The sequence below is a fragment of the Orbicella franksi genome, chromosome 1 (genome assembly GCF_964199315.1).
Source record: "Orbicella franksi chromosome 1, jaOrbFran1.1, whole genome shotgun sequence".
Taxonomy (NCBI): Eukaryota; Metazoa; Cnidaria; class Anthozoa; order Scleractinia; family Merulinidae; genus Orbicella; species Orbicella franksi.
The window spans coordinates 18,494,847-18,518,932 of record NC_138145.1 but is presented as its reverse complement, the minus strand read 5'-3'; the positions used below and the strand labels follow the sequence as shown (position 1 = coordinate 18,518,932).

Below are 24,086 nucleotides of genomic sequence, written 5' to 3'. Positions count from 1 at the left end.
TTTCGTTATCGAGACATATTTGTCTGGCAAACAAACTTAGTTAATTACTGACATGACCAAGAAAGTACCTTCATCAGTCTGTTCGTTACAGAGATCTATGCGCATTCCCCTTAATTCGCAAGAAATTGGCCACCCAAAACACTGTAAGTTTGTAACTTTCTAAACTTCACTTTACAAGCCTTTGTTTACACCACATCTCAACATCATACTGCTTACAGTCACGGTCATCTTTTACTAATTCTAACCTTAGCCTATAATCATTGCACTGGACTTTTCTTTTACAAAAAATGTTTTGTTTCGGCAAAGTCTTGAAAATAAAACAAACATTTGTATGAAAAGACTGTACTCTGAAGTTTGCATAACAACTTACCTGACAACAGTGTACGGAATAAAAAACCAAACCAACTTCTTTAAATTCACTCTGAATGCGCCTTGTGTATTGTCACAACAATAAAAAAGGTATTTTCTTTGGTAACAAACTTAAATTGCTGTACTTGGCATCAGTAGAGTCCTCTCACGAAAGATAAATTGTAGATTCGCGGCCACTTGAAATGAAATAGCACGAGCCCGTTCGTTCTTTATAATTAACCATGCTCTTCACAAACTATCGTCAACTTCTTTGATATGCTAATAGTTCATTCAATAGCTTTTCGCTCAAGTTAAGAACTTAATTAGTTGCTTACATTTCTATTGGTGCGTTGCTTTCTGGCAAACATAAGAAATAAAGCGGATTTAAGTGCCTTTTCACAGTAGCCGTCGTTAAGTGAGCGATATGTAAATAACTGTAATACTTTTTAATTAAGTACAGTAAGAATCTCTGAGATACTCAGGTGTTCTACGGATGAAACTGAGAATACAACATCAGTCAAGTGGAACCACAGGTAAATAAAGTTCAATGAAAGTAATCTCTATGCTTAGTACAAGATCCTATATCATATTATTGAAGGATGCTGTGCTGTTAAATATGCAAGTCTGGATTGGCAGACATCAGAGTCAATATTTTGCGTAAGCTGTAAAGGGCATGCCTAAAGAGTGTGTCTACTGCTACTGCGCACGCCAAAGATTTGCGTTGTCTTCATTTGCTCATCAGTTTGCTCCTACCCTAATAAATCAGGGAGAGGGGGTTACCACTGAAGTGTGATGCTAATATAGCTGGATATTTGGCCAAGCACTGTCTGCGTGTGACGGACCGAGACGCAGTCAAGTTTCGTAGAGACCCAAAAGAATCAAGTTCGGTCAATGTCCAGCCATCTTGAGCTTCCAAGCTTGGTCAATCACAAAAAAAAGACCATTTTCTTTCGGAAGCAATTTTTTCCAACCTGGTTAGCTTATGTCAGCTGATGTGAGCATGGATGTTTCCTCGTGCATAACTGCTGTTGATGTCAAGTTTTCAAACTGAAAGATATATGACTGATATTTGCAGTTTATGTGACAATGTCAGCAGATCCCGTAGCAAGGAAAGCCCGTATTCCCTCGTAGACCCCTCTAATGATTGATCAACTCGTAGTCAGTAATCGCAACGACCATTTGGAAACAACTTTTCACCGATCGAATACAGAGAACCAGCCTTAAGTTGAAGAACGTTTACCTCACCATTTCAAATCCTTGTGCAGCCCGATTTCTTTTTTCAAGTTTTTGATTTGCAATTACCCAGGTTGTCATAAAACAATTAAGTTCATTTTTCAGGGTTTTTTTAAAAGCTGACAATGGACTTAACTGTTTTATGGCAACCTTAATTTAAAAATTCCCTCAACCGCAGTTCACTTGTATAAACATGAATGATTTATTTCAGTACTACGGAGTCAAATAAATAGTCAGTTTAAACCCGCCGGCTCAACAGATAATTTTATTGAACAAGTTATCACAACTAAACAACGGACTAATGGTAAGACAATATGACAAACAATGAAATAAGTGACAATGAGGTACAGCGACAAACGTTACTGCAACACTGATGAGATACAGAAAGACAAAACTGAATTGAGTGTAAGAGGCAAAAACCTAACACATACAATAACTCGGCCGCCGGGAAACAGAAGCTAATTAAGGGTATATAAACTAGTAAAAACTGCCCTAAACGATAGTCAAAAATTCCTGTCACTTATATTTGACAAATTGTGAAATTAATGTCCCCTTGGGTGTATAGTCAGGTTAAAATTCTTCTTACTGCTTAAAATTATTTTAACATTCCCAAGTTCCTCTTTTCATTCAAATCCGATTTGGCGGCTATAAAATCTGCTATTTTGGATTTAAACACCAACAGGACTACGGTTCCAAGTCCCATCAAATAAAATTAAAACGAAAGGAGTTTAAAGTCTAAGCATAATTCTGGCCGAAAAGGACGCGTTCGATAGAGAAATATTAGAGCTTCGTTAGCTTCGATGTTGCAGTGAAAAAAACGAATTCTAAATAAACTAGGACGAAGGTTGAAAAACGAACAGGGAATAAAGGAGCTGGGGGAGAAATCAAGAGGATGAGTGGGGGTAGCTTAATAGCGCTATGTATGAAACAGAAATGAGGAATATAAGCTAAAAATTTGGATTATGTTTGAGAAAAAAGGTAATTCTGACACTAATGCTCGTAAACTAAGCTTCCTCTCCGTTTGCTCTCTTCATTTATACCATGCCATAGAAAATACAGCCAATCAGAACACAGGAAAGCCGTTGTATATTCGACGGTTTTACACCCAACCTTCCCATCGTATCCCACAGGTATGTGGTATTGATTGTGTTGCATGGCCACTGTATTTTCTATGGCATGGTGTAAAATGGTTATGCAACACTGTCTAGTAGCATACCATACAATATCCCCGGGAGGGGTACTCCCAGAAAAATTGGGTGGAGGTGTGCGGCCCACTTCCCAAAACCATTACCCTATTTATGACCAAAAACTGCGATATTCCCTACCCTATTTATGACCTGACCAAATATTCGATACCCTATTTATGACCTAACCCCTAAATCAAAACCTGTTTCAGACCTGCATTATAATTAGTTCCCTAGTTCAGACCAAGGCTAAATTACTGAAAGCATAATTTGTGAAGAGCTTTTGTTGATTTTTCGATAATGACGAAAAAGTGGCTTTTTCTTAAAAACACACCCATATTAAGGCTAGAGTGCAAAAACCATACTCTATTTATGATTAAAATGGCCAAAATCAGCTAAAATCGATACCCTATTTATGACCAAAACGGCTGAAAAACCATACCCTCTGGGGCCGCACCTACCTATATAGCCCATATAGGGGAGTACCCCCCCCCCGGGACAATATCCCATACACTTGCCACTTGTGTTTACTTAGTATACACTCGCCTAAAGGCTTGTGTGTATACCAAGAAAATACAAGTGACTCGTTGGATTTCCCATGGCATAGCACTCGAAAGCGTTACGTTGCTTACCTGCTATTTCTGCTGCTCCTCAACGGATACATTTCGGCACAAGATAGTACTGTTTGAATCATCTACACTAGCTAATACTTAATTTAACTAATTTTCTTGTGTCAGCAGCCTATAGTTTGATTCCATCCACCAAAAGGTCTCGTAAAACAATAATCGCCAACATCTGATACAGCTAAACAATGATCACGGATCACAGGCTCCATGAGGAGTCCCACTACCCCGGCACAAAATGTCCCCGCACCCATCCCGATGGTAGCGAATCCCATGGAAAATTCTTTGAACTTAGCATCAGTCTCTGAAACCACCACAAAAGCATTTGTGAAAGCCGCGCCCGCTCCTAGGCCAGCGCCAAAGATTAAAATAAAAACGATCCAGACGTCATGTAAGAATCGATACCACGCAGCCAGCGTGAAAAAGACTAACTGACCCATCAGTATCAACGACAGAATCCATATCCGTCTGATTGCAAATACGTTAACGAGACTGGGCTTTAGCGACGCAATGACAGCTAGATACGACCTGGCAATAAATTCACCGCTCAAAAATATAAAAATATAGTATCTGTAATGAACTCTTGGTGGGAATGGAGCGTTTGGAAATGCCATTGTAGTGATGACAGACTGTATGATGACGTATTCGCTGACGTAGGCAACAAACAGAGCTATAACCAATGGGAGAATATGTCCAGCTGCAGAAAGTTTCTCTTTCCACGTGACTGTGTGTGGTTCCGTTCCATTGCTATCTTCCGACGTAGAATCTAGTTTTACAGCTTTAGAGTGTTTTTTCTCCATGATAGCATAACATAGCAGATAAAGAAGAGGCGACCCCGCCATTATTAGCATAGCGTTGTTTGGCGAGACACAACTCCATGTTGTTAGACCTGCGAAAAATAACGAACGAAGATTTTAAGGCAAAGACGATATCTTATTCTTGAGAGTTTCTTCTAAAACAGTCCCGAAAACAAGTCCTGCTTTGAGAAAATATTCGTTTAAGCACTCGGCACGTTTTCGATCTTTATTACCCAATCAAAACCTGACGCGAGCTCGCACGATCATTGCACTCCGACAACAGTCACATCAGCATGGTACCCGGCCCAATGACAACGCCATGTTGCTTACAACTTTGACTTTGACCACGTAAACTACAGGCTCGGAGGCGAGACGTTGCTATTTGTATTTCCCCCTCCGAATGAAAACAGAGGCCGAAACTTGAGCTGCTGGCAATCAAGCACAGTTACTGCTTTAATTATTTTTTGAAAAAAATCATTAACTGTCTCTTTGAGTGTACTCTATTGGGAAGAAACTAAACCAACCCAAACACGGGCCAAAATGGCACAGCATTCTCGTAATCTGTCACAGGTATTTTAGAAATAAAAAAGACGTCTCAGTATGATAAGAGAGAAAACTAATAACCGAACAGAGAGATCCTGTAATACCTTAATTAAGTGGAAGTATCGAAGTCTTTGAAATGACAGAGCTTATTCTTAAACCTAATGATGAAAGGATAAGAGGTAAACTACTATTGAATGGATTGGAGATTTTTCGTGGGAGGTTATTATTTGCCCTGCTTGCTGGAATGTTTTGTTTTGCTTTCCAGGTGCCAGGGCGGGAAACAACTCAAGAATGAGGATTGAAGTTTTCAGACATATGCCAATTTTCCTTCAATCACAAAACAAAGTTAGTTCGTATAGTGTGATCGTCCGGGTGATGGTAGTTCTGAAAAGAACCGTTGTTGGTGACTGACGTTTCGACAACCTGAGCTGAAGTCATCTTCAGAGTCAAGTGAACAAAGTTAGCCACGATTTTTGATGTACAATTAGTTTGGGTCAGTAAATCCACTTTTTCTAAGCGTGCGTTTGCTATATTCAGTTTCCGACGTAAATGAAACAAAGTCTAACATTGCGTGAGATAAGATCGACACAATTTCTTCGAGCATCTGCTCGAAAAATAATAATTTACCCCGGTAGTGCGTTACAAATAAGCACAAAAGAGCTTTAAACATACCTGTATAATAAAGAGGTCCTAAGATAAATCCTGAACCAGTTCCCGCCGAATACGCGGCTACCGTAACTTTCTCGTAATATGCAGTCAAGGTAAAAAACGACACTTCCCCAATGCCGGCCCCCAGGGACGTTGTACAGATTCCAACTAACTTGAGATAAACCTCTTTAGCGTAGACAATTATAAACAGACCAGCTGTAAAAAAAGCGTAAATCGCCACTATTCGAACAACATAAGGTACTTTGTGAATGAAATAGGGTGCGATCATCGTCACAAGAAAATACGGACCAACATTTGTTACTAACACGGCCGCCGTCGGAATAAAAGTACCCGCCAAAATGTCCTGCGCGCCTGAAATGATGACAGAATACACTGTGTAGATGAGCGCCCCGAAAGCGTAGAAAGCAAAAAGATTCCGTAACGGCTCTTTCTTTGTCTTTGCAGCTTTTATTTCTTTGCTTCCGTTGTTTTCCTCGTTTTCCTTGTCTTTCGTAGGGTTTTCCTCCGGGTTTTCTTCGCCTTTCTCAGCAGTGTTCTCCATTTTGAGCTTCTTCAAAGTCGACCACTAGCAATTAGGTTCCTCTTGGTTTGCTTTCCTTCCCTTTAACTGATAAATCGGAAGCTTCCATATAATATTAAACTTGTGGGAGCGTGATTTTCACGATGAGAGCGATCAAAGCCAAGAGACGTTTGACTCTCACGTCATGGTACACAACTCGTCAATAAAATTTTGATTGTCCAAGGACACATTCCGTTGGCTTACGTTATACAACCTGGTGGCCACAAAGAAACAAGAAACAAGGGTTGGATCTTGATCAAACTTGAATGTAAGATTTTTAGCTGGTAATTCAAGATAATCCCGTTTCTTTGCGACTCAGTAACCCGCCAACCGTGAAGAGAGTCTTCCTTCTGGTTTGGACTTGGAAATGGTGGTAAATCTCCAGATGTTAAAATACTTGAGCTCTCCAAGGTTCTCTAATAATCGCTGACGTTTTGATCAAGGAAAAACAAACTAATGACAGTTTAAACAGGTGGCAAAAGTCCACCAGCTGAACGGACTAAACTGCAATGGCCGACATGAATTATGGGGGATTAAAGTAAATTTGCTTCGACCGTGACGAATTTCGGACAATTTTGGACAAGACCTACCTAAACTATCGACAAAGCACAAAGTTTCGCTGTGATTTGGCTCTGTTATAGAAAAGACTAAAAATTGCAAAAGAACTGAATTGAGCTCTCCTACCAGTTCCCCGCTGTAGTGAACATGCCAGGAACCAGCTTTGCCTTGAAGAGGTGTTCATCTTAGAGGAAAATAAACGAACTAAACTGGTGTACTTCAAGGACTTTCTTGTGCTCGGTGCTTACTCTCAGGAGGCATGGGTCGAAAGAAAGCTGACTCTACCAGCAAGCAAATCAGGGTAATATGATACTCGAAAACAATAGCCTCTGTTTAATTTAATTTACAAACTGCGGTGATTCAAGCATATCAACATTTGTATTGACTGCATAATTATTATTATCATGTTCAGTTCTTTTTACAGACAAATGTCAGTATGTTCTCGAACAATTTTCCGCAGTGGAGCAATAACATTTCGGCTACAGGTCCTTCAGGAGGCCAACATTTACTTCTTATAAACTCTACCCCTAATGGACTGTACCATCTCGTCATTAGATACAGTCCCTTTTGCCCCAGTGAGAAGACTAAACGCCATATGAACTCTGCCTACATTATCATAACAGACAGCTTCCTTGTTCCAAGAACTACCACACCTTATTTGGTACGGTAAAATGCATTCCGCAACATAGACAGTTCTTTTTTAAAAACGCTTCTCTGCGCTTCAATCGGTATTTGAGTTAATTATAATTTTAGAGACGCAGTTGTCTTCATGAGACAATTCCTAAACCTAGAGTGAAACTACCTGCACCTGCGGGTTGTTTATATGTAGCACCAACCTGTAACTGTTGAAAACGATCGGTGAATTTTGCCCTATTTGTTTGTTTGTTAGTTGTTTTGTTTGTTTGTTTGTTTGTTTGTTTTACACTTGTATTGATTGGAGCAAACAGACCATATAACAGCATTGAATCAAACAGACCATACAACAGCAATTGCAAATTTAAATTTAAGCAAAGCGGATAGCTATGTTAAGTTATTTTTGTGTTCCCTGTTGGGAAACAATTACAAATCTATTTCGTTCGAATCCATTCTGGTTTGAATCAGTACTATCCTAAGTGAACCCAGTCAAAATTAATGCTTGAAAAAATTCTCTTGCTGTCGTTGTTTGCTTTGTCTATTTACAAACTCCACCTCCCTGCAAACGAGTGAAACAAAAGCTGCTATTTGCTGCCACACTTAAACAGTGACGACGCAACCACGGCTCGATCAGCAATCCTAACAAGCCAGCGGTAATCGCCCCAGCGCCAGTCGCAGCAGAGGCGTACCCCAGAACAAACTCTCTGGATTTCGGCTCCTCGATTTCGGAATAAATCGCTAACATATTTACGTACATAACGCCAATTACCAGACCACCGATGAAGGCAAGAACCAAAACTATAGAAACGTCACTTAAAAAGCGGTACCAAGCCGCCAGCAAGAAGAAAAGTAAAATTCCTATCTCTGCTACAGCAAGAAACCATATTCTGCGTATGGTTAGCTTTCGAGCTACATTCGGCATGAGATACGATAAAACGATCAAATACGATCTACCGAACAGTTCCCCGAACAGGAAAACGAAGATATAATACTGATAGTGGTCGCGAGGTGGAAACGGAGCGCTCGGGAACGCTATCGTGGTGATGACGGATTGGATGATCAGATATTCTGCAATCCATGCACTGATTATGGAAGCAATGATCGGTAGCACACTTTTGATCGCTGAACATTTTTCCTTCCAAGTTAAATGCTCATCACCGATGTCTGTTTCCTGTTCCTCGATAGGTGAATATTGAATGTCCTTGTGAGTGATTCCGTTTGCTGTAGACTGCCAAGACTGAGAGTGCTTTCGCTCCATCAGACCGTAGAATATCAACAGCAACACCAAACTGACAGCCATGATAGAAATGGTCAAGGGGGGAGACACACAAGCCCATGTTGTCATGGCTGTGGAATAGAGAGAAATCGTGCTCAGTCCTTCATAGAATAAAAATAAAAATGCACCACTGAGTTATAGAGGCAGCGTCCGCACTACGCAGGAGAAATTTGAAAACGCAGCTTTATTTCTACGGTTAGGCCTACCGTCCACACTAATCCGTCACGAAAACGGAGCTTTTCAAAAATGCTCTTCAAACCGGAAGAATTTGGAAACGCAGGCTGTTCGTTGGGGTGTGGACGGAAAACATTTTGAAAACGGAGCTTTTCGAAACGATGGCATCGCGATAATCATGTGATTTCGACCGAGTTTTCCTCAAACACGAATCCAAAACGACCAGTTATTGTTGCGTTTCAAATTCCTCCGGCCTAGTGTGGACGGAAAACATTTCATGCGTTTTCAGTGTGAAAGCTCCGTTTTCAAATTCCTCCGGCATAGTTCGGAAGGGGCGTTAATCAACAAAGTTTGAATAAGAACATCTGTGGCATGTTTTAGTTCCTTGGCGTAAATTAGCAATTATTCAGTGAAGTGGAGGTGAATAGTACTTTGCTTATCACCTCCGAGTTAACCAATCAGAAGGCTGGTGGTGTATTGGAGAAATTCGTGCGAAATATTACTGACAAAGCCTTGTTTGAAATTAAACCAAATTGAATGACAAGCGATCGTGACCAACATTATAATTCATGATTCTATTAACTTTTTCACCTGCATGAATTTTAGGGAATTTAAAATTGATTTTAGCTGATTTCTGCAAACTGTTTTCGGGATCATTTCAAACACAAAAAAAATAAACGTTAGGCAATTGCTTCTTGTTATAATTATTAGATATCTTCCATTGATTAGCAATACAATATACACAGAACTGAAAGGCTGGAAACACCTTTATCAGTAAGATGCCGTGTATAATAGATCGACAACACTGTATTATTATTTTCAACTCACGTATATTACTCCTGCAACTTTTTGACTTGTGACAGTGCATTTTGAGTCCGCAACTCAAAGTTTTAATTTTCTTAACTTATAAATCATTTTTTAAACTCATTCAAAAACCCTGTGACTGCCCGAACGGATAATAAGTTAACCGAATTTCGGGCTGGCAATACACTGGAACAATAAAATACAATATTTGCATCGGCCACAGTTCAATTGAGTCACATTAGAAGTTAGTAAAAACTATGATGCACATAAAGTAAATAATGGTAAGAATAGTTAGTCTTATAAACAAGATACCTGTGTAATATAGGGGCGCTAGTGAAATACCAGTCCCTGTACCGGCTGAGAAGGCGCTAACTGCCGTATCATGGTAGAAAGACGTCATGGCTATGAAAGATAACTCCCCTAAACCAAATCCAAACGAAGATAATGAAACCCCCAACAATCTCACTCCAACTCGCTTGGCTGTGGCCACCATGATAAGTCCTGTAGCCTCAAGAAAAAATATGGCCATCACACGGGGGAAATACGCGATTTTTTGGATGAAATACGGAGCCACCACAGTGATGACAAAATATGGTCCGACGTTGGCAACCAGCACGGCTGATGTGGGAACAAATGTTCCTGCAAGAATGTCTTGAGCACCCGATATTATCAGTGAGTAAATCGCATAAATCAAGAAGCCGAAAATGTAGAAAGCAAGGATTGTTACTGGTTTTTCTTTCGCTTGGTGATTTTCCTCTTTAGCGGGGAATAACTCCATCTCTGTCGTTTCACGTTCTGTTGTTTCGTCTGCCATCCCTTGCTATTGCTTGTGGTTGACTCCGCCGACGTCTTTCGTGGAACAAAGAAATGATTTTATCCGGCACTAAAATAAATCTCTAAGGTTTAGGCCAGTGCATCGTTTAAAGAGGCGCTTTCTTGTAAACAAATCTCACCGGCAACAACGCCGTTTCTGTAGCTTGGCGGCTTGACTTGACTGTACCAAGATTAAACATCTGACTCCTGTTAAAACGCACATATGCAAATTAGGTTAGCCAACAGAGACCAAAAACAATTTGGGTTTATTTACATTTGGTATTTGCCCATAGTGAAAAATGCCGGATTCATATTCAAAGAAACCACGCATTTCGATTACAACTAACCACTGTTTCTTTATAACATCTTACTTCCATCAAGGTGGTCAAATCACTGAAATGAAAAAAGAAAACGCGCCCGACGATAATGTCAGTTTTCGTTTATGTTTTTGAATAGTATAAGTCTATTTTAGTTCGAAAAACCTCCCAACTATTTAAGGAAATGGAGAGGAATTACATTTGGTTTAGAAGTCTGATCATTTTTTAGTCAATCGGCGAACACCTGTTAATTCTTCACAGAAACTAAAACCACCTGCTTAGCTGTTTCCAGAGTCAGCGTGAGTTCTTGCACGTTGATTCTCACCGGCTCATATAGTTTGTTCAACCTGCAAAAAGTCATCTGAGAGTATGATTTTACTGCCGATTTTTGTAGGGATTTTTCAAATAGCTCCCGCTAGGGACTGTAAAAAAACATCGACCTCAAATCTCTCCAAACAAACATTTGATTTGCTTAGCTTCAAAAAAAACTTTCGCATTGGATTGTTGACTTCAAACATACTTATACCTGCAATTTGAATGACTGAATTTTTAAAATACCCAGCAGCCAAATTGCACGAGAAAAACAGTCACCTCTGGAAGTTTTACTCGTTAATGTGGAGAAATTCTGAGTTGCAGTGAGATGGCAGACATCAGTGCTCGTACGTACCTGCGACAGGCGCAGGTTCACAGTCACAATATTTTTAATCCAGGATTAACATTTACTGAAGGTTCAATTTTCTTATTAAAGCGTAATTTTCATTGATGGCTTAAAGTCAAACTTTTTGATTTACCTGAAGATAGAAATGAAGTTTTTTTTTAAAAAAATTAACTAAAATAAAGCTATGAAGATGAATTCAAAGCTGGCGAGACTTGTGGGCCAGCTTTGAGTGGCTTAGATATCAGCTGGGCCGGGTTGTTCGAAAGCCGGTAAACGCTAACCAATGATTAAAAGTTACCTGAGGTATTAATTTCTCTGGTATAAAAATGTTTTTCACTGTTTAAGTTGTGTAGTTCGAGATTATTCATGTTCAAAAACTGAAGGACAAACAATATAAACAAAAAACCTCAACGGAAAAATGCAAAACTGAAATCAAAATTCCCACTGATTCCTAGGTTAGCTTATTTGGGCTTTGAACAACCCAGCCCTCACACGATTGTCCAAACAGCCGATACCTTTTATCTAGTGGGAAAAACAATCACAATAATCAGTTCAATGTTTAACATTACTTTAGTGGCTGACGTTTATTCTTAGTTTAAGAACTGTTTTGTTTTTGGTGTATTCGAGGTGTATTCGAGAATGAAATGCTAGGCTGATGAAAAAAATCATTAAACCTTAACTAACCTTGGCTTTGATGTACGAGAGGTTTCTCAGTTCTGTTTAATCTGTGATAATTCTATGATGTATCCCAAGACAGTATGCAGTTGCAAACTGTTCAATCCACATCTGTCAAGAACATAAATTTGGATTTTACAGCCTGTTGGCTCTTTATTTGACGAAGAACTGTTTTCCAACCACGCCTGTTACGTCATTAATCGGAATCGAATTCCATGGCATGTAGCGCGTGAATAGTTCAGTCTTGTCCAGCTTTCAAATCAGTTCATTTTATCCGTTAAGGTCTTCAACAGAGTGGGAACCGCAACTTCCCTATGCCTCGACTTCAGTAAATTTCGTGTGACACGAAAACCACAATAAAGAGATAGTGACGCGCAATGCATCAAGCGTGGAAATGGGCTCTTTAAGTGGAACGTATCAAGAAAACCGGCTCAACATTGATAACAATAGGCATTGCTACAAGACCTAAAATTGGTCTTATATGGCCATTTTGAAACAATGGCGGTATAAGCTTTAAATGCCCGCGGGAGTTTTTGAAATTTCCGATTACCATACGAGCGCGAAATTTAAACGATCAGAGAGACTGAATGGAAGAAAAATTCTCCCGAGGGGAGATGGTACTGGTATAATCCTGTAGGTGCAAACAGTTGCGGTGGGGTGGCTGGTGGGGTGGCGGTTGTACACATGTATTTAGAAGTGAAGGTAAAAGCTGCCGACAAGTAAGGCATCTTTTTGCTTTAAAATTGCTCTAACCTGGTAAACTAACCACGCGTGGGAGTGAAAGTGAAGTTCGCATTTAGCTAGATTGCGAACAGCTAGACTCTCTTTTGCTCTAAAACCCATAAGATCAGTGTAGGATGAACGCGAAAATAGCGAGCGCGATGATCGAGCGGCAAAGCCGCTCGCCTCAAACTAAGGAAGCGTCCACACTACGCCGGAGAAATTACAATAGTTCTTGCATAAGGAAGATGGTAAGACTATAAAGCTGCAAGTCTAGTATTGCAACTTTATTTCTACAGTTAGGTCTACCGTCTACACTAATCCGTCACAAAAACAGAGCTTTTCGAAAACGGTATGGAGAAATTTGAAAACGCCGGTTTTTCGTTTTCGTGTGGACGGAAAACATTTTGAAAGCGGAGCTTTTAGAAAACGATGACGTCACGATGATCATAATGTTCCCCTGATCGAGGTTTCCTCAAACACAAATCCAAAATGGCCAGTGATTGTTGAGTTTTTAAATTCCTCCGGCGTGGTGTGGTGGGTGGAACATAAATTTCGAGTTCCAAGTAGCGCCAGCCGTGCAATAAACAGTTTCCAAGAAGCCTCTGTCTCAAAATGATCGAGTGAGTCATGACTCGTCTTGAAACAGAACTTGGAAAATGGCCTGTTAGTGAGAGTTCATAAATGAGTGAATGATAAACTTATTGACTCAATTCGCTGAGTAACGAAAATTATGATAATTATTATAACGAAAAAGATCAAACCGACCGTAACCAAAAACGTTTCTTTTTAAGACCTGCCTCACCCGGGAGAGATAACACGAGACGAAAATAGTTTTGATTTGACTGGAGTTCTGGTGATACTCAGTCCTGACGAGTCTAGTTCAGTAGAAAAATAACAGCAATAACAGCAATAATTGTATGTAGTACATATCAACGGATTTTTAATCATTTAATCAGGTTTTATAATACATGTTGAAGTAAAACGATTAAGGGACTTTGACCTTGTAAAGCAAAAGTCGCTGTTATTTGTAAACATTGTGCAATGCTCGCGTAAGATAGGCTCAACGTAAAGGCCTAACAAAGCAGAAGCAAAAATGCCCCCAGTTACGGCCACAGGAAAGAATCCCATGGCGAACTCCTTATCACGGTCCTTGAAGCTATCCCTAAAGTACGTTATTGCATTAACATAGGTAACACCAACCACTGCAGCGCTGGCAAATACCAGCAGCAAAACGATGCACACACTCGGTAAAAATCGGTACCAGGTCGCCAGGACGAGGAGCAAAAGAAGCATGGCTTCTATCATCGAAAGAACCCAAAGATACGGGAATTTAACTTTTTCTGCCCATTCTGGTTTGACATAGGACAACGCCACAAGATATGACCTTCCAACCACCGCTCCCCCCATGAAAACAAAGATGTAATACTGATAGTGGTCACGTGGTTTGAAGGGAGCGTGGGGAAAAGCTAGGGTTGTAACGACAGATTGAATGATCATATATTCTGAGAACCATGCGATAAAAATCGACATCAGACCAGGCAGCATCTGACGAATGACCATAAATACTTTTGGAAAAGAGAAAGGGCCACCATCATTGCTGTTCTCCTCTGCTGATTCTACGCTATTGTCGTCGTCTCTTTTGGAGTTCTGACATCCATCATCTGTTAAAGCATGACAAGTTGTTAGTTTTGACAAGAGTAAGCAATGTCCATAATTTCAATACTAGACTTGCAGCTAAATAGTCTTACCATCTTCCTTATGCAAAAACTATGGTAAGTTTAACATTCGGTTTCAAGGCCCCTCAATTTAGAATTATGATGTAAACTTATTATCCTTATCTATGTTCAAGAAAATGATAAAAGATCAATATTTCGAAAAATACTAGGAACACTTGCATTATGGATCTGTAAGGCTGTTCTGGTCTATTTCTTTCTATTAGCTTTTATTTGCTCTACATTCCCCCTATTCTATAGCATTACCAAATGTTCTAGTATAGCACTTATTTATTGCTCACTATGTGTTCTGTGTATGTGTATTAATACATCTGTAGACCTGGCTGCCTGCCCTTTTTAACTCTTTAGTTATTTCAGGTAGCCAGGACCCTAACTCTAGTGATATACAATTTTGTAAAAATATTTGTGTTAAACCAAGGGAATGAAAGCTTGTTGTTGTTGTTATGCTAGTCAAATGGAAATTTGACTAAGCCAATCGCTCTAAAATTCTCTTAGTCTTGCTTGGAACTGCATTATTTGGTACTTTAACTTGCCTCTGTAGCCTGGACTCCTTATGGAAGGCTACCTACTTTTCATAATAATTAATTCAGTCTTTTTGGTTCACGATTGCTTCAACTAGTTTACTCACTCTTCTCCCCGCAGCGATGAGCCAGCAATTCAAGGAGTTTCCCACCCCCTCTCCTGACAGGCTTGAGTCGAGTTTGCCATATCTTACCTAATCTAAGGCATTTTTTGTGTGTGTTCCTAGTTAGGATACTCTGTTGTTGAATAACAAAGAATGGTAGGTTTTCCACCCCGCTAACTTTTTGAAGTGCAAATTTAGACTTAAATTTGCAAAAGTTCCAGTTTCCGAGTGACCGAACGTTAAAGAGAGAAACTGGGTTAACCGAAGTGCAATCACGATGGCGCACCAATAATATTATCATAATAGTTATCCTCATAATTGTGGCCTAAATGTTTCGGAAAGGGAGCATATGGTCCAGTTCATACGGTCTACCAGTTTTAAGTCATGCTTTGGAGCGTTTTTATACTCGGAAAATCTCGCCGGAGCTTAAAAGTGTCTCTTCGTGGAGGCGCGGTGGCTTCATGGTTAGTGCGCTCGTCTCCGAGCAGTATCGAGCAGTCCGGGTTCGAGCCCTGGCCGCGAAATAGTGTTGTGTTCTTGGACAAGACACTACTCTCACAGTGCCTCTCTCCACCCAGGTGTATAAATGCGTATCGGCGATCGTAATCCTGGGGTAACCCTGCGATGGACTAGCATCCCATCCAGGGGGGAGTAGAAATACTCCTTGTCGCTTCATGCTACAGAAACTGGGATAAGCTCCGGCCTGATGAGCCACTTATGGAGACTTTACCTTCAGTGCCTATCCCCGTATATTTCATGCTGGAGGAAAACCAGTTTTTGCAAGACCCGGCTGGTGTGGATATTTATTTCAGCCGAAAATATTTTACCTTGAGTATTAAGGACAGTGTACTCTACTACGGCATGTTCCTCCGTTGGTGGACTGGGGGACTCTAAATGCTTCTTGTCCATGACATAGTAGCAAACAAAGCCCAGAAACAACATGGCCGCCATGATTAAAATTGTGGCATTTGGTGAAACACAGGCCCACGTTGTCATGGCTACAAGACAAGAATAATAAAGCTTAAACAATGTTGCTTTTTCAGATAAAAAGTCTCCAAGAAGTAGAAAACGTTCTCCGAAGGTAATTTTTGTAATAATTGTTTTACTTTACCACTTTTTTAAAAAGTACTTAATACATAAGCGATGAATTGGCTTCGGCTCAACTGCCGTAAACCTTAAAGCTCTATCAATTCGGCCACTCAGCAATAGAAAAAGTATAGGTGTTGTTCAAATTTTTACGCTTCAACAAGACAGGATAAATATTAGGAGAGCTAATCCCCCATACAGGCATTTTTCCCAAACTAAGATAAATCAGTTTCAAACTATTTTTAGATGACTCGTGGTTTCGGAAATCCTAGAAGGGCGTAGAAATAGCTAATCACGTGACGCAGATTTTGTTGGGGGCAAATCGTGGGACTGCTGGAGTGATGACTCATTCAACAGCACGCTAACCAGTCCTATAATAATAAAAAATTGAATGAAATACTGGCGCTTATTTCAACGTATAAACACTCACCTGTGTAATATAGGGGAGCTATCACAAATCCTGCACCCGTTCCGGCACAAAAAGCTGTCGACGCTGCTTCGTGATAAAACGACGAGAGAGCCAAAACAGTGATTTCACAAAAATTGCTTCCAAACGACACAATCCCAACTCCGATTAATTTCCAATGAACTTGCTTGGCAAACACTAGCATGAGAAAACCACCGATTCCCGTACAACAAAACGTCATTATGCGAGCAATATACGGAATGTTATGCATGAAATAAGGCGCGATTAAAGTAACAAGAAAACCCGGTGCAATCAATGCGATGAGAGATATAGAAGTTGGAATTGACGTTCCCGCTAGAATATCTTGAGCACCAGCAATGACCAAGGAATATGTTGCGTAAATCAAAGTTCCAAAAATGAAAAACGCTGTGATTGTGCGCAGTCGCTCGCGTTCCTGTCCGTTGTTGAGTTTAATCCCATCACAGTCGTTAGCTACTGACAGAGCTGCTGTTTGGCTTCTGCTGGATTCCGACATGTTCCAATTTTACGCGAAAAAGTAGTGGCGCTTTTGTAACTGCCAACGTCCTAGAGAAGTAAGCGTACAGAGTACACAGCTCTGAAGGACGCCAGTCTTTGCCATAATTGAATCGTTCCATCTGACTAGTGAAGTATTCAAATTCTTCAATCACTGCACATGAACCAACACATTTGTATAATCACTGACTATTATGTTTTCCCTGACTTGCGATGCAGTGGGACGTGTCTCCCTTTTAATTAAATGGTCTGTATCCCGGCGGTTTCCACTGCTTATCACGCAGGCTAGTTCTCCCTTAATCGAAAGCGCATTGAATTATTCAGAATAAAGAGCATGTCTTGGTTAAAGAGAGAGAAAATTACACATTTTTCTAAGGAAGAAGCAAACTTCACTCAATACTTAAGTAAATGTCCAAAGCTGCGTAAATAGATGCTTTATACCTGTGTTGGCAGAAATAATGAAGATTGCTTAGATTGTACTGAAGACTTTGGTTTTATTGTTGTTTCTTCTGCTAGCCCAAACCGGTCACCAAATGACTCTAGATCTAGTGACCCGCGGAGTCAGCCAGTCGGGTCATTACCTCGTGTGGTATGGGAAGACACCTTTTACCCACAGTGCCACTGTTCACCCACGAGTTTCAATGAGCACCGACCAGCTGTTATGGAAACACGAAAAATGCTGAGCTACACACAGCATCTCATCCAGAGGTGGGGAGGGGGAGGAGGAAGCAGCACTACTCACTACTCCTCTAGATTCACTTCTACAGAAACGTTTATCCGGGATAAATCAGTTCATTTCATCCGTAAGGTTTCCAACAAAGAGGAAACCTCGAAGGCCTTGCTGGCATCATCCCCGTGTCCTCAACTTCGGTAATTTCGTGTGACATGAAAACCAGAATAAAAGGATCGCGCCACGCGCAATGCATTTTGCTGATGAAATTTGAAAACGCAACTTTATTTCTACGGTAAGGTCTACCATCCATGCTAATCCGTCACAAAAACGGAGCTCTTTCAAAACGGAGAGGGGAAACTTGAAACGCGGGCTTTTCGCTTTCGCGTGGACAGAAAACATTTTGAAAGCGGAGCTTTTGGAAAACAATGACGTCACGATAATCATGATGTTCCCTTGATCGAGGTTTCCTCAAACACAAATCCAAAATGGCCAGTGATTGTTGAGTTTTTTAATTCCTCCGGCGTGGTGTGGACGTGGCCAAAATTTCCAAGTAGCGCCAGCCGTGCAATAAGTACTTTCCAAATCGTCTTTTGCCTCTGTCTCAAAATGATCGAGTGAGTCATGACTCGTTTTGAAACAGAACTCGGAAAATGGCCTGTTAGTGAGAGTTCATAAATGAGTGAATATGATTAATTTATTGACTCAATCATTAAGTAACGCAGATTATGATAATTGTCACAACGCGGAGAAAAAGATTTTCATTCTAAAGATGATTTCCGCTTAGTTTGTCAAAATCGATCGCAACCAAACAAGTTCCTTTGAAGGACCAACCTCACCCGGGAGGGATAACACAAGACCACAATGATTTCTACTTGTCTCGAGCTGAGGTGATACTCAGTCCTGACGAGTCTAGTTCAGTAGAAAAATAATAGCAAATGACAAACAATTGTATGTACGTGAGAACGGCTTTTTAATCAGTTAATCAGGTTATTTTAGTACATGTTGAAGTAAAACGATCTAAGGACTTTGATCTTGTAAAGCAAAAGTCGCTGTTATTTGTAAACATTGTGCAGTGCTCGCGTAAGGTAGGCTCAACGTAAAGGCCTAACAAAGCAGAAGCAAAAACGCCCCCAGTTATGGCCACAAGGAAGAACCCCATGGCGAACTCCTTATCACGGTCCTTGAAGCTATCCCTAAAGTACGTTACTGCATTAACATAGGTAACACCAACCACTGCACCACTGGCAAATACCAGCAGCAAAACGATCCACACACTCGGTAAAAATCGGTACCAGGCCGCCAGGACGAAGAACAGAAGAAGCGTGGCTTCTATTGTCGAGGGAACCCAAAGATACGGGAATTTAGCTTCTTCTGCCCATTCTGGTTTGACATAGGACAATGCCACAAGATATGACCTTCCCACCACCTCACCCCCCATGAGAACAAAGATGTAATACTGATAGTGGTCACGTGGTTTGAAGGGAGCGTGGGGAAAAGCTAGTGTTGTAACGACGGATTGAATGATCATATATTCTGAGAAAAATGCAGTATAAATCGATATCAGACCAGGCAGCATCTGACGAATGATCATAAATATCTTTTGACAAGAGAGAGAGCCAACATCATTGCTGTTCTCCTCTGTTGATTCCACGCTGTTGTTGTCGTCTCTTTTGGAGTTCTGACATCCATCATCTGTTAAAGTAAAACAAGTTTTTTGTTATGCCAGTCAATAGGGAATTTTACCTTTCAAATTCCCTCAAAAATTCTCTTAATCCTGCTTGGGACTCTGCATAAAAAACGATCTTCAGAACTTTGCAATATTTGGTACTCTAACTTGTCAACTAGCCTCCTTAGGCTGGACTCCTTATGGAAGATAACTTACTTTTCCCCAAATTTCATTCAGTCTTTTTGGTTTACGATAGCTTTGACTACTTACTCGCTCTTCTTCTTCCCGCAGCGATGAACCACCCCCACCCCTCCCCCCCTCTCCTGACAGGCTTGAGTCGAGTTTGTCATATCTCACCGTCCTAATCTAAGGCATTTTTGTGTATGTTCCTAGTTAGGACATACTATTGTTGAATGCCAAATGGTGGGAGGCTTCCCACGCCGGTAACTTTTTGAAGTGCAAAGTCTGACTTGAGTTTGTTCAGTTTTAGTTCTTGTGTGACCAACTATTAAGGACAGCCGGAAACCTCATGGGTTAAGCCGAGTGGAATCACGATAGCGCACTAATAATGTCATCATAATACTTATCCTCATAACTTCCTGTAGCTTTATTTTTCGGAAAAAAGGATCTAGGAACAGACTGTACGGTCTAGTTCATAAGGACCATAAGGATTTAAGTTTTAAGCCTTGCTTTGCAAATATTTTCTACTCGGGAAATCTAGCCTGTGCTTGCGGTCGCCAAGTAACAGACGTCTCTTCTTGGCTCATGCTTGACTGAAAACCAGCTTTTGCAAGACCCGGTAGACGTGCAGATCTATTTACGTGTACAATATATTACCTTGAGTATTAAGAACACTGTACTCTACTCCGGCATGTTCATCCGTTGGAGGACTGGGAGACTCTAAATGCTTCTTGTCCATGACGTAGTAGCAGACAAAGCCCAGAAGCAACATGGTCGCCATGATTAAAATTGTTACACTTGGTGAAACACAGGCCCAAGTTGTCATGGCTACGAGACATGAATAATAAAGCTTTTATTACCCAGGTAAATCAGTCCCAAACTATTTTTATTCCGAAATCCCAGAAGGACCTAGAAATAGCCAATCAAGTGACGCAGATTTTGCTTGGGGCAAATCGTGGGACTGCTGGAGTAATGACACATTCAACAGCGGGCAATCAAGCCGTATGACTAGGGTATCCAAAAGATAGTAATGCTGCGGCGCATTTTGTTGATAGTGACATATTTTACGCAGTGATTCATCTACCTGCACGTTCCAAGACTTACATTAACCTTTATTTCTTAAAGTAGTGTGTAACTTCAAATCTGTCCTTGTATGCATTAACTTCATGCATGATGACGCATCGATGGCGAGGTGCGACAAGGGATCGCGACAAAAAAGCTCATAGTGATCTGAACTGGACATGAAACGATACACATCGACCTCCCCTTTACCAGATCCCGAAAATCGAAAGGTGTGGAAATTGTGGGAGCAGAAATCTAACTTATAAATTCTATACTGGTACGCATTGAATGTCTCTAGAATGTTGACAGACTGCGTAAAGGACGCGTCCACTGCGATGTGTGAAAATGTGGCGCAGTGCACTCTGGTTAATTAATGCAACGCATTCTGGTAAAAAGTGATGAATTGGAGAAATCGTAGCCCCTTCTAAAAATTCTTCTTAAATCCTGATTATATTATGTTCCAATGACAAAAATGGGAAGAATTACTGGCGCTTGTTTCAACTTATTATATGGCTCTGTCTTACAAGGACTGGGAACTACCAAATTCACGAATTTGATTGGCTGAAATCGATATTAGATTTTCCCATCTAGACCAGCATCTAGACCAGTAACGTTTTGTGGTGAAAAAGTTGCAATTTAAAATACAAGAATATTGACAATTTTCTTCTAAAAATATTAGTGGAAGTGCCGAAAAGCCTGACGAGAAAAAAAAAAAGTAAGGAAGGAGCAAACTTTGGCAGATTTTAGTTCAGCTCATCGCCGTTCGCAAGCAAAATCAGTTAGCTAGTGTGAGCCACAGTTACATAAAACGAATTAGATTTTTTGTGTTTGCCATATAATAGGCGATTTGCATGATGGCGTCATTTGACTACAATTAACAGAGTCCTTCACTTTCTCTGTTTCTTATGTTAATTAGGGCAATTGTCATTTAAACCCCATTGGAAATTCAAAATTTATAGAATAAAGAAAAAACGAAAAGAATTCTGGTAGTTGTAGTCAAATGACGCTATCATGCTGCTATAAACGTCTTATTAAGCCAGCTTAGTCGGTATGTATGGGAGAATCTTGACTTCGGAAGTGTGTACAGACCTTACTGCGTTCGGTCTGTACTCACCACCTCGGTCAAGATTCTCCCATACAGACCTCCTGCTCGGTTAATAACAGCTAAGTACAAACACTCACCTGTATAATATAAGGGAGCTATCAAATATCCTACCCCCGTTCCGGCAGAAAAGGCTGTCGACGTTGCTTCGTGATAAAATGACGAGAGAGCCAAAATAGTGATTTCACTAAAATTGCTTCCAAACGACACAATCCCAACTCCGATTAATTTCCAATGAACTTGCTTGGCAAACACTAGCATGAGAAAACCACCGATTCCCGTACAACAAAACGTTATTATGCGAGCAGTATACGGAATGTTATGCATGAAATAAGGCGCGATTAAAGTAACAAGAAAACCCGGTGTAACCAATGCGATGAGAGATATAGAAGTTGGAATTGACGTTCCCGCTAGAATATCTTGAGCACCAACGATGACTAAGGAATATGTTGCGTAAATCAAAGTTCCAAAAATGAAAAACGCTGTGATTGTGCGCAGTCGCTCGCGTTCCTGTCCGTTGTTGAGTTTAATCCCATCACAGTCGTTAGCTACTGACAGAGCTGCTGTTTGGCTTCTGCTGGATTCCGACATGTTCCAATTAATTACGCGACACAGTCGTGGCGCTTTTGTAACTGCTAACGTCCTAGAAAAGTAAGCGTACAGAGTTCACAGCTCTCTTTGCCATAATTGAATCGTTCCATCTGACTAGTGAAGCAATCAAATTTTTCAATCAATTCACTGTCATGAACCAACAAATTTGCATAAGTTCTATTCAAACTTTCCAAATCACTGAGCATTATGTTTTCCACGACTTGCGATGCTGTGGGACGTGTCGCTCTTTTAATTAAGTAGTCTATCTCCCGGCGGTGTCCACTGCTTATCACGCAGGCTAGTTCTCCCTTAATCGGAAGCGCATCGAATTATTCAGAGTAAAGAGCATGTCTTGGTTAAAGACAGAGGAAATTACACATTTTTCTAAGGAAGAAGCAAACTTCACTCAGTACTTAAATAAATGTTCAAAGCCACGTAAATGGATCCTTTATACCGGTATTGGCAGGAATAATGAAGAGTGCTTAGATCTTTACCACTATTGTAATAGAGACCGGTTTTATTGTTGTTTTTTCCGCTATCTTCCTGTTACAGATTTACTTGGGTAAGCCAGTCACAAAATGACTCTAGATCTAGTGACTCGCGGGTTCGAACACTACCCAGGCGGGTCACTGCCCACAGTAACACTCACTCAGCCATGAGTTTCAATGAGAACCGACCAGTAGTTATGGAGGGAGCAGCACTACTCACTACTCCTCTAGGTTCACTTCTACAGAAACGTTTAAACCGGGAGAAGCTCCGGCAGCATATGTGTCAGAGTGTGTCTTAGGCTACGTTCACACTTGATGGCCGAGCACGGTGCCAGAGAACCCATTCTTGCTGTGCACTAATGTGAACAAACCTTTTTTCTTTAATCTTTAATCTTTAATCATTACTCACACCAGAATTCGGGCACAGTGCCAGAGCTTGGGTACAAGGTCTCAACCTTGTACTCGGGCACTTAAATGGTACTTGGGTACTTGTGAGTACCCAGTGTCTGAACGCACCGTTATTTTGCGCAAGTGCCAGGCACTAGTGTTCCGGCACCAAGTGTGAACACAGCCTTAATTGCAGATCATTCAATTAACTCCCAACATTGAGCTGAGTTTTGGTCCACAACGTGGGCGATACTTCAGCCTAATAGGTGAGTGACCAAAACCGGCCGATCTAAGAAAGGGGAAAAAAATCAAACGGTAAGCGAAATAAATTTCTAATAGCTGTTCAGTTATTGTCATTGTTGATGTCTGTGCAAATATATAGAATTTTTACGCTGTTCGTGTAAGATAGTTGTGTGTCAGTATGTAGATTCGTTGGTATGCAGATTACGTAATCATGCTAAGAAACGACCATTTCAGGAGTCCTTGCGATGGACTAGCATTCCATACACGGGGTAATAGAAATACTCCCTAGTTGCTTCATGCTACAGAAACAGGGATAAGCTCCTACCTGATGGGCCACTTCGTTCGTATGAAGACTTTACGTAAGGCCAAGGGAAAATTGCGAAATTTTGTAGAAACTATACAAATTCAAACCTTTTCACGGTAGGTAGCGGAAAAATGGACTTTTGTAGGGTTACCCCCCTGTATTAAGTTCGCCGGTACCCATTTATACGCTTGGGTAGAGAGGCACCGTGACGGTTAAGTGTCTTGCCCAAGGACACAACACAATGAGCCCGGCCAGGGCTCGAAGCTGGACCACTCGATCCGGAGACGAGCGCACTAACCGTGAGGCCGCCGCGCCTCCCTCCCTCCCCTAATCTTGATTGAATATAATTTCTTCATCTGTCGATACCACCTCCTGATAAAACGAAGTGAGGGCCAAAAATGTCATTTCAGCAACACCTA

At 40.8% G+C, this 24,086-nt stretch overlaps 4 protein-coding genes across 5 annotated transcripts; all 4 read right to left on the bottom strand.

Moving 5' to 3' along the window:
- Positions 1-987: 987 nt before the first annotated feature.
- LOC145494738 (uncharacterized) lies at positions 988-7,255 on the bottom strand. Of its 2 annotated transcripts, XR_014050291.1 has the most exons (3): positions 5,401-7,255; positions 2,950-4,277; positions 988-2,918 (listed from the first exon to the last, which is right to left on the bottom strand). XR_014050291.1 is itself a non-coding variant. In XM_081474315.1 (2 exons), the coding sequence occupies exons 1-2, from the start codon at positions 5,936-5,938 to the stop codon at positions 3,499-3,501; spliced, it is 1,317 nt and encodes a 438-aa protein (XP_081330441.1). In that variant the 5' UTR covers positions 5,939-7,255; the 3' UTR covers positions 988-3,498. The 2 variants fall into 2 exon arrangements, 1 of the variants encoding a protein (XP_081330441.1); XM_081474315.1 differs by having other exon boundaries at positions 988-4,277.
- A 12-nt stretch (positions 7,256-7,267) lies between these two features.
- Positions 7,268-10,607, bottom strand: LOC145494731 (uncharacterized). Its single transcript, XM_081474304.1, has 3 exons — positions 10,562-10,607; positions 9,714-10,421; positions 7,268-8,494 (listed from the first exon to the last, which is right to left on the bottom strand). Exons 2-3 carry the CDS (start codon positions 10,213-10,215, stop codon positions 7,686-7,688), a joined length of 1,311 nt encoding a protein of 436 aa, XP_081330430.1. The 5' UTR covers positions 10,216-10,421; positions 10,562-10,607; the 3' UTR covers positions 7,268-7,685.
- Positions 10,608-11,400: 793 nt separating this feature from the next.
- LOC145494725 (uncharacterized) lies at positions 11,401-17,027 on the bottom strand. The gene is made up of 3 exons (XM_081474294.1): positions 16,462-17,027; positions 15,773-15,943; positions 11,401-14,248 (listed from the first exon to the last, which is right to left on the bottom strand). Exons 1-3 carry the CDS (start codon positions 16,970-16,972, stop codon positions 13,536-13,538), a joined length of 1,395 nt encoding a protein of 464 aa, XP_081330420.1. The 5' UTR covers positions 16,973-17,027; the 3' UTR covers positions 11,401-13,535.
- Positions 17,028-18,615: 1,588 nt separating this feature from the next.
- LOC145494715 (uncharacterized) lies at positions 18,616-22,563 on the bottom strand. Its single transcript, XM_081474283.1, has 3 exons — positions 21,735-22,563; positions 20,148-20,318; positions 18,616-19,336 (listed from the first exon to the last, which is right to left on the bottom strand). Exons 1-3 carry the CDS (start codon positions 22,243-22,245, stop codon positions 18,627-18,629), a joined length of 1,392 nt encoding a protein of 463 aa, XP_081330409.1. The 5' UTR covers positions 22,246-22,563; the 3' UTR covers positions 18,616-18,626.
- Between the last annotated feature and the right edge of the window lie 1,523 nt (positions 22,564-24,086).

Bases quoted from the DNA above. Each gene is read 5' to 3' on its own strand.
- LOC145494725 (XM_081474294.1), bottom strand. From the start codon at position 16,972: ATGTCGGAATCCAGCAGAAGCCAAACAGCAGCTCTGTCAGTAGCTAAC. The intron at 15,944-16,461 runs GTGAGTGTTTAT...CTTGTCTTGTAG, and splicing joins AGCTCCCCTATATTACACAG to CCATGACAACGTGGGCCTGT. The intron at 14,249-15,772 runs GTAAAATATTTT...ATGCTTTAACAG, and splicing joins CACTGTCCTTAATACTCAAG to ATGATGGATGTCAGAACTCC.
- LOC145494715 (XM_081474283.1), bottom strand. From the start codon at position 22,245: ATGTCGGAATCCAGCAGAAGCCAAACAGCAGCTCTGTCAGTAGCTAAC. The intron at 20,319-21,734 runs GTGAGTGTTTGT...CATGTCTCGTAG, and splicing joins AGCTCCCTTATATTATACAG to CCATGACAACTTGGGCCTGT. The intron at 19,337-20,147 runs GTAATATATTGT...TTACTTTAACAG, and splicing joins CAGTGTTCTTAATACTCAAG to ATGATGGATGTCAGAACTCC.
- LOC145494738 (XM_081474315.1), bottom strand. From the start codon at position 5,938: ATGGAGAACACTGCTGAGAAAGGCGAAGAAAACCCGGAGGAAAACCCT. The intron at 4,278-5,400 runs GTATGTTTAAAG...TATTTTTCGCAG, and splicing joins AGGACCTCTTTATTATACAG to GTCTAACAACATGGAGTTGT.
- LOC145494731 (XM_081474304.1), bottom strand. From the start codon at position 10,215: ATGGCAGACGAAACAACAGAACGTGAAACGACAGAGATGGAGTTATTC. The intron at 8,495-9,713 runs GTATCTTGTTTA...TCTATTCCACAG, and splicing joins AGCGCCCCTATATTACACAG to CCATGACAACATGGGCTTGT.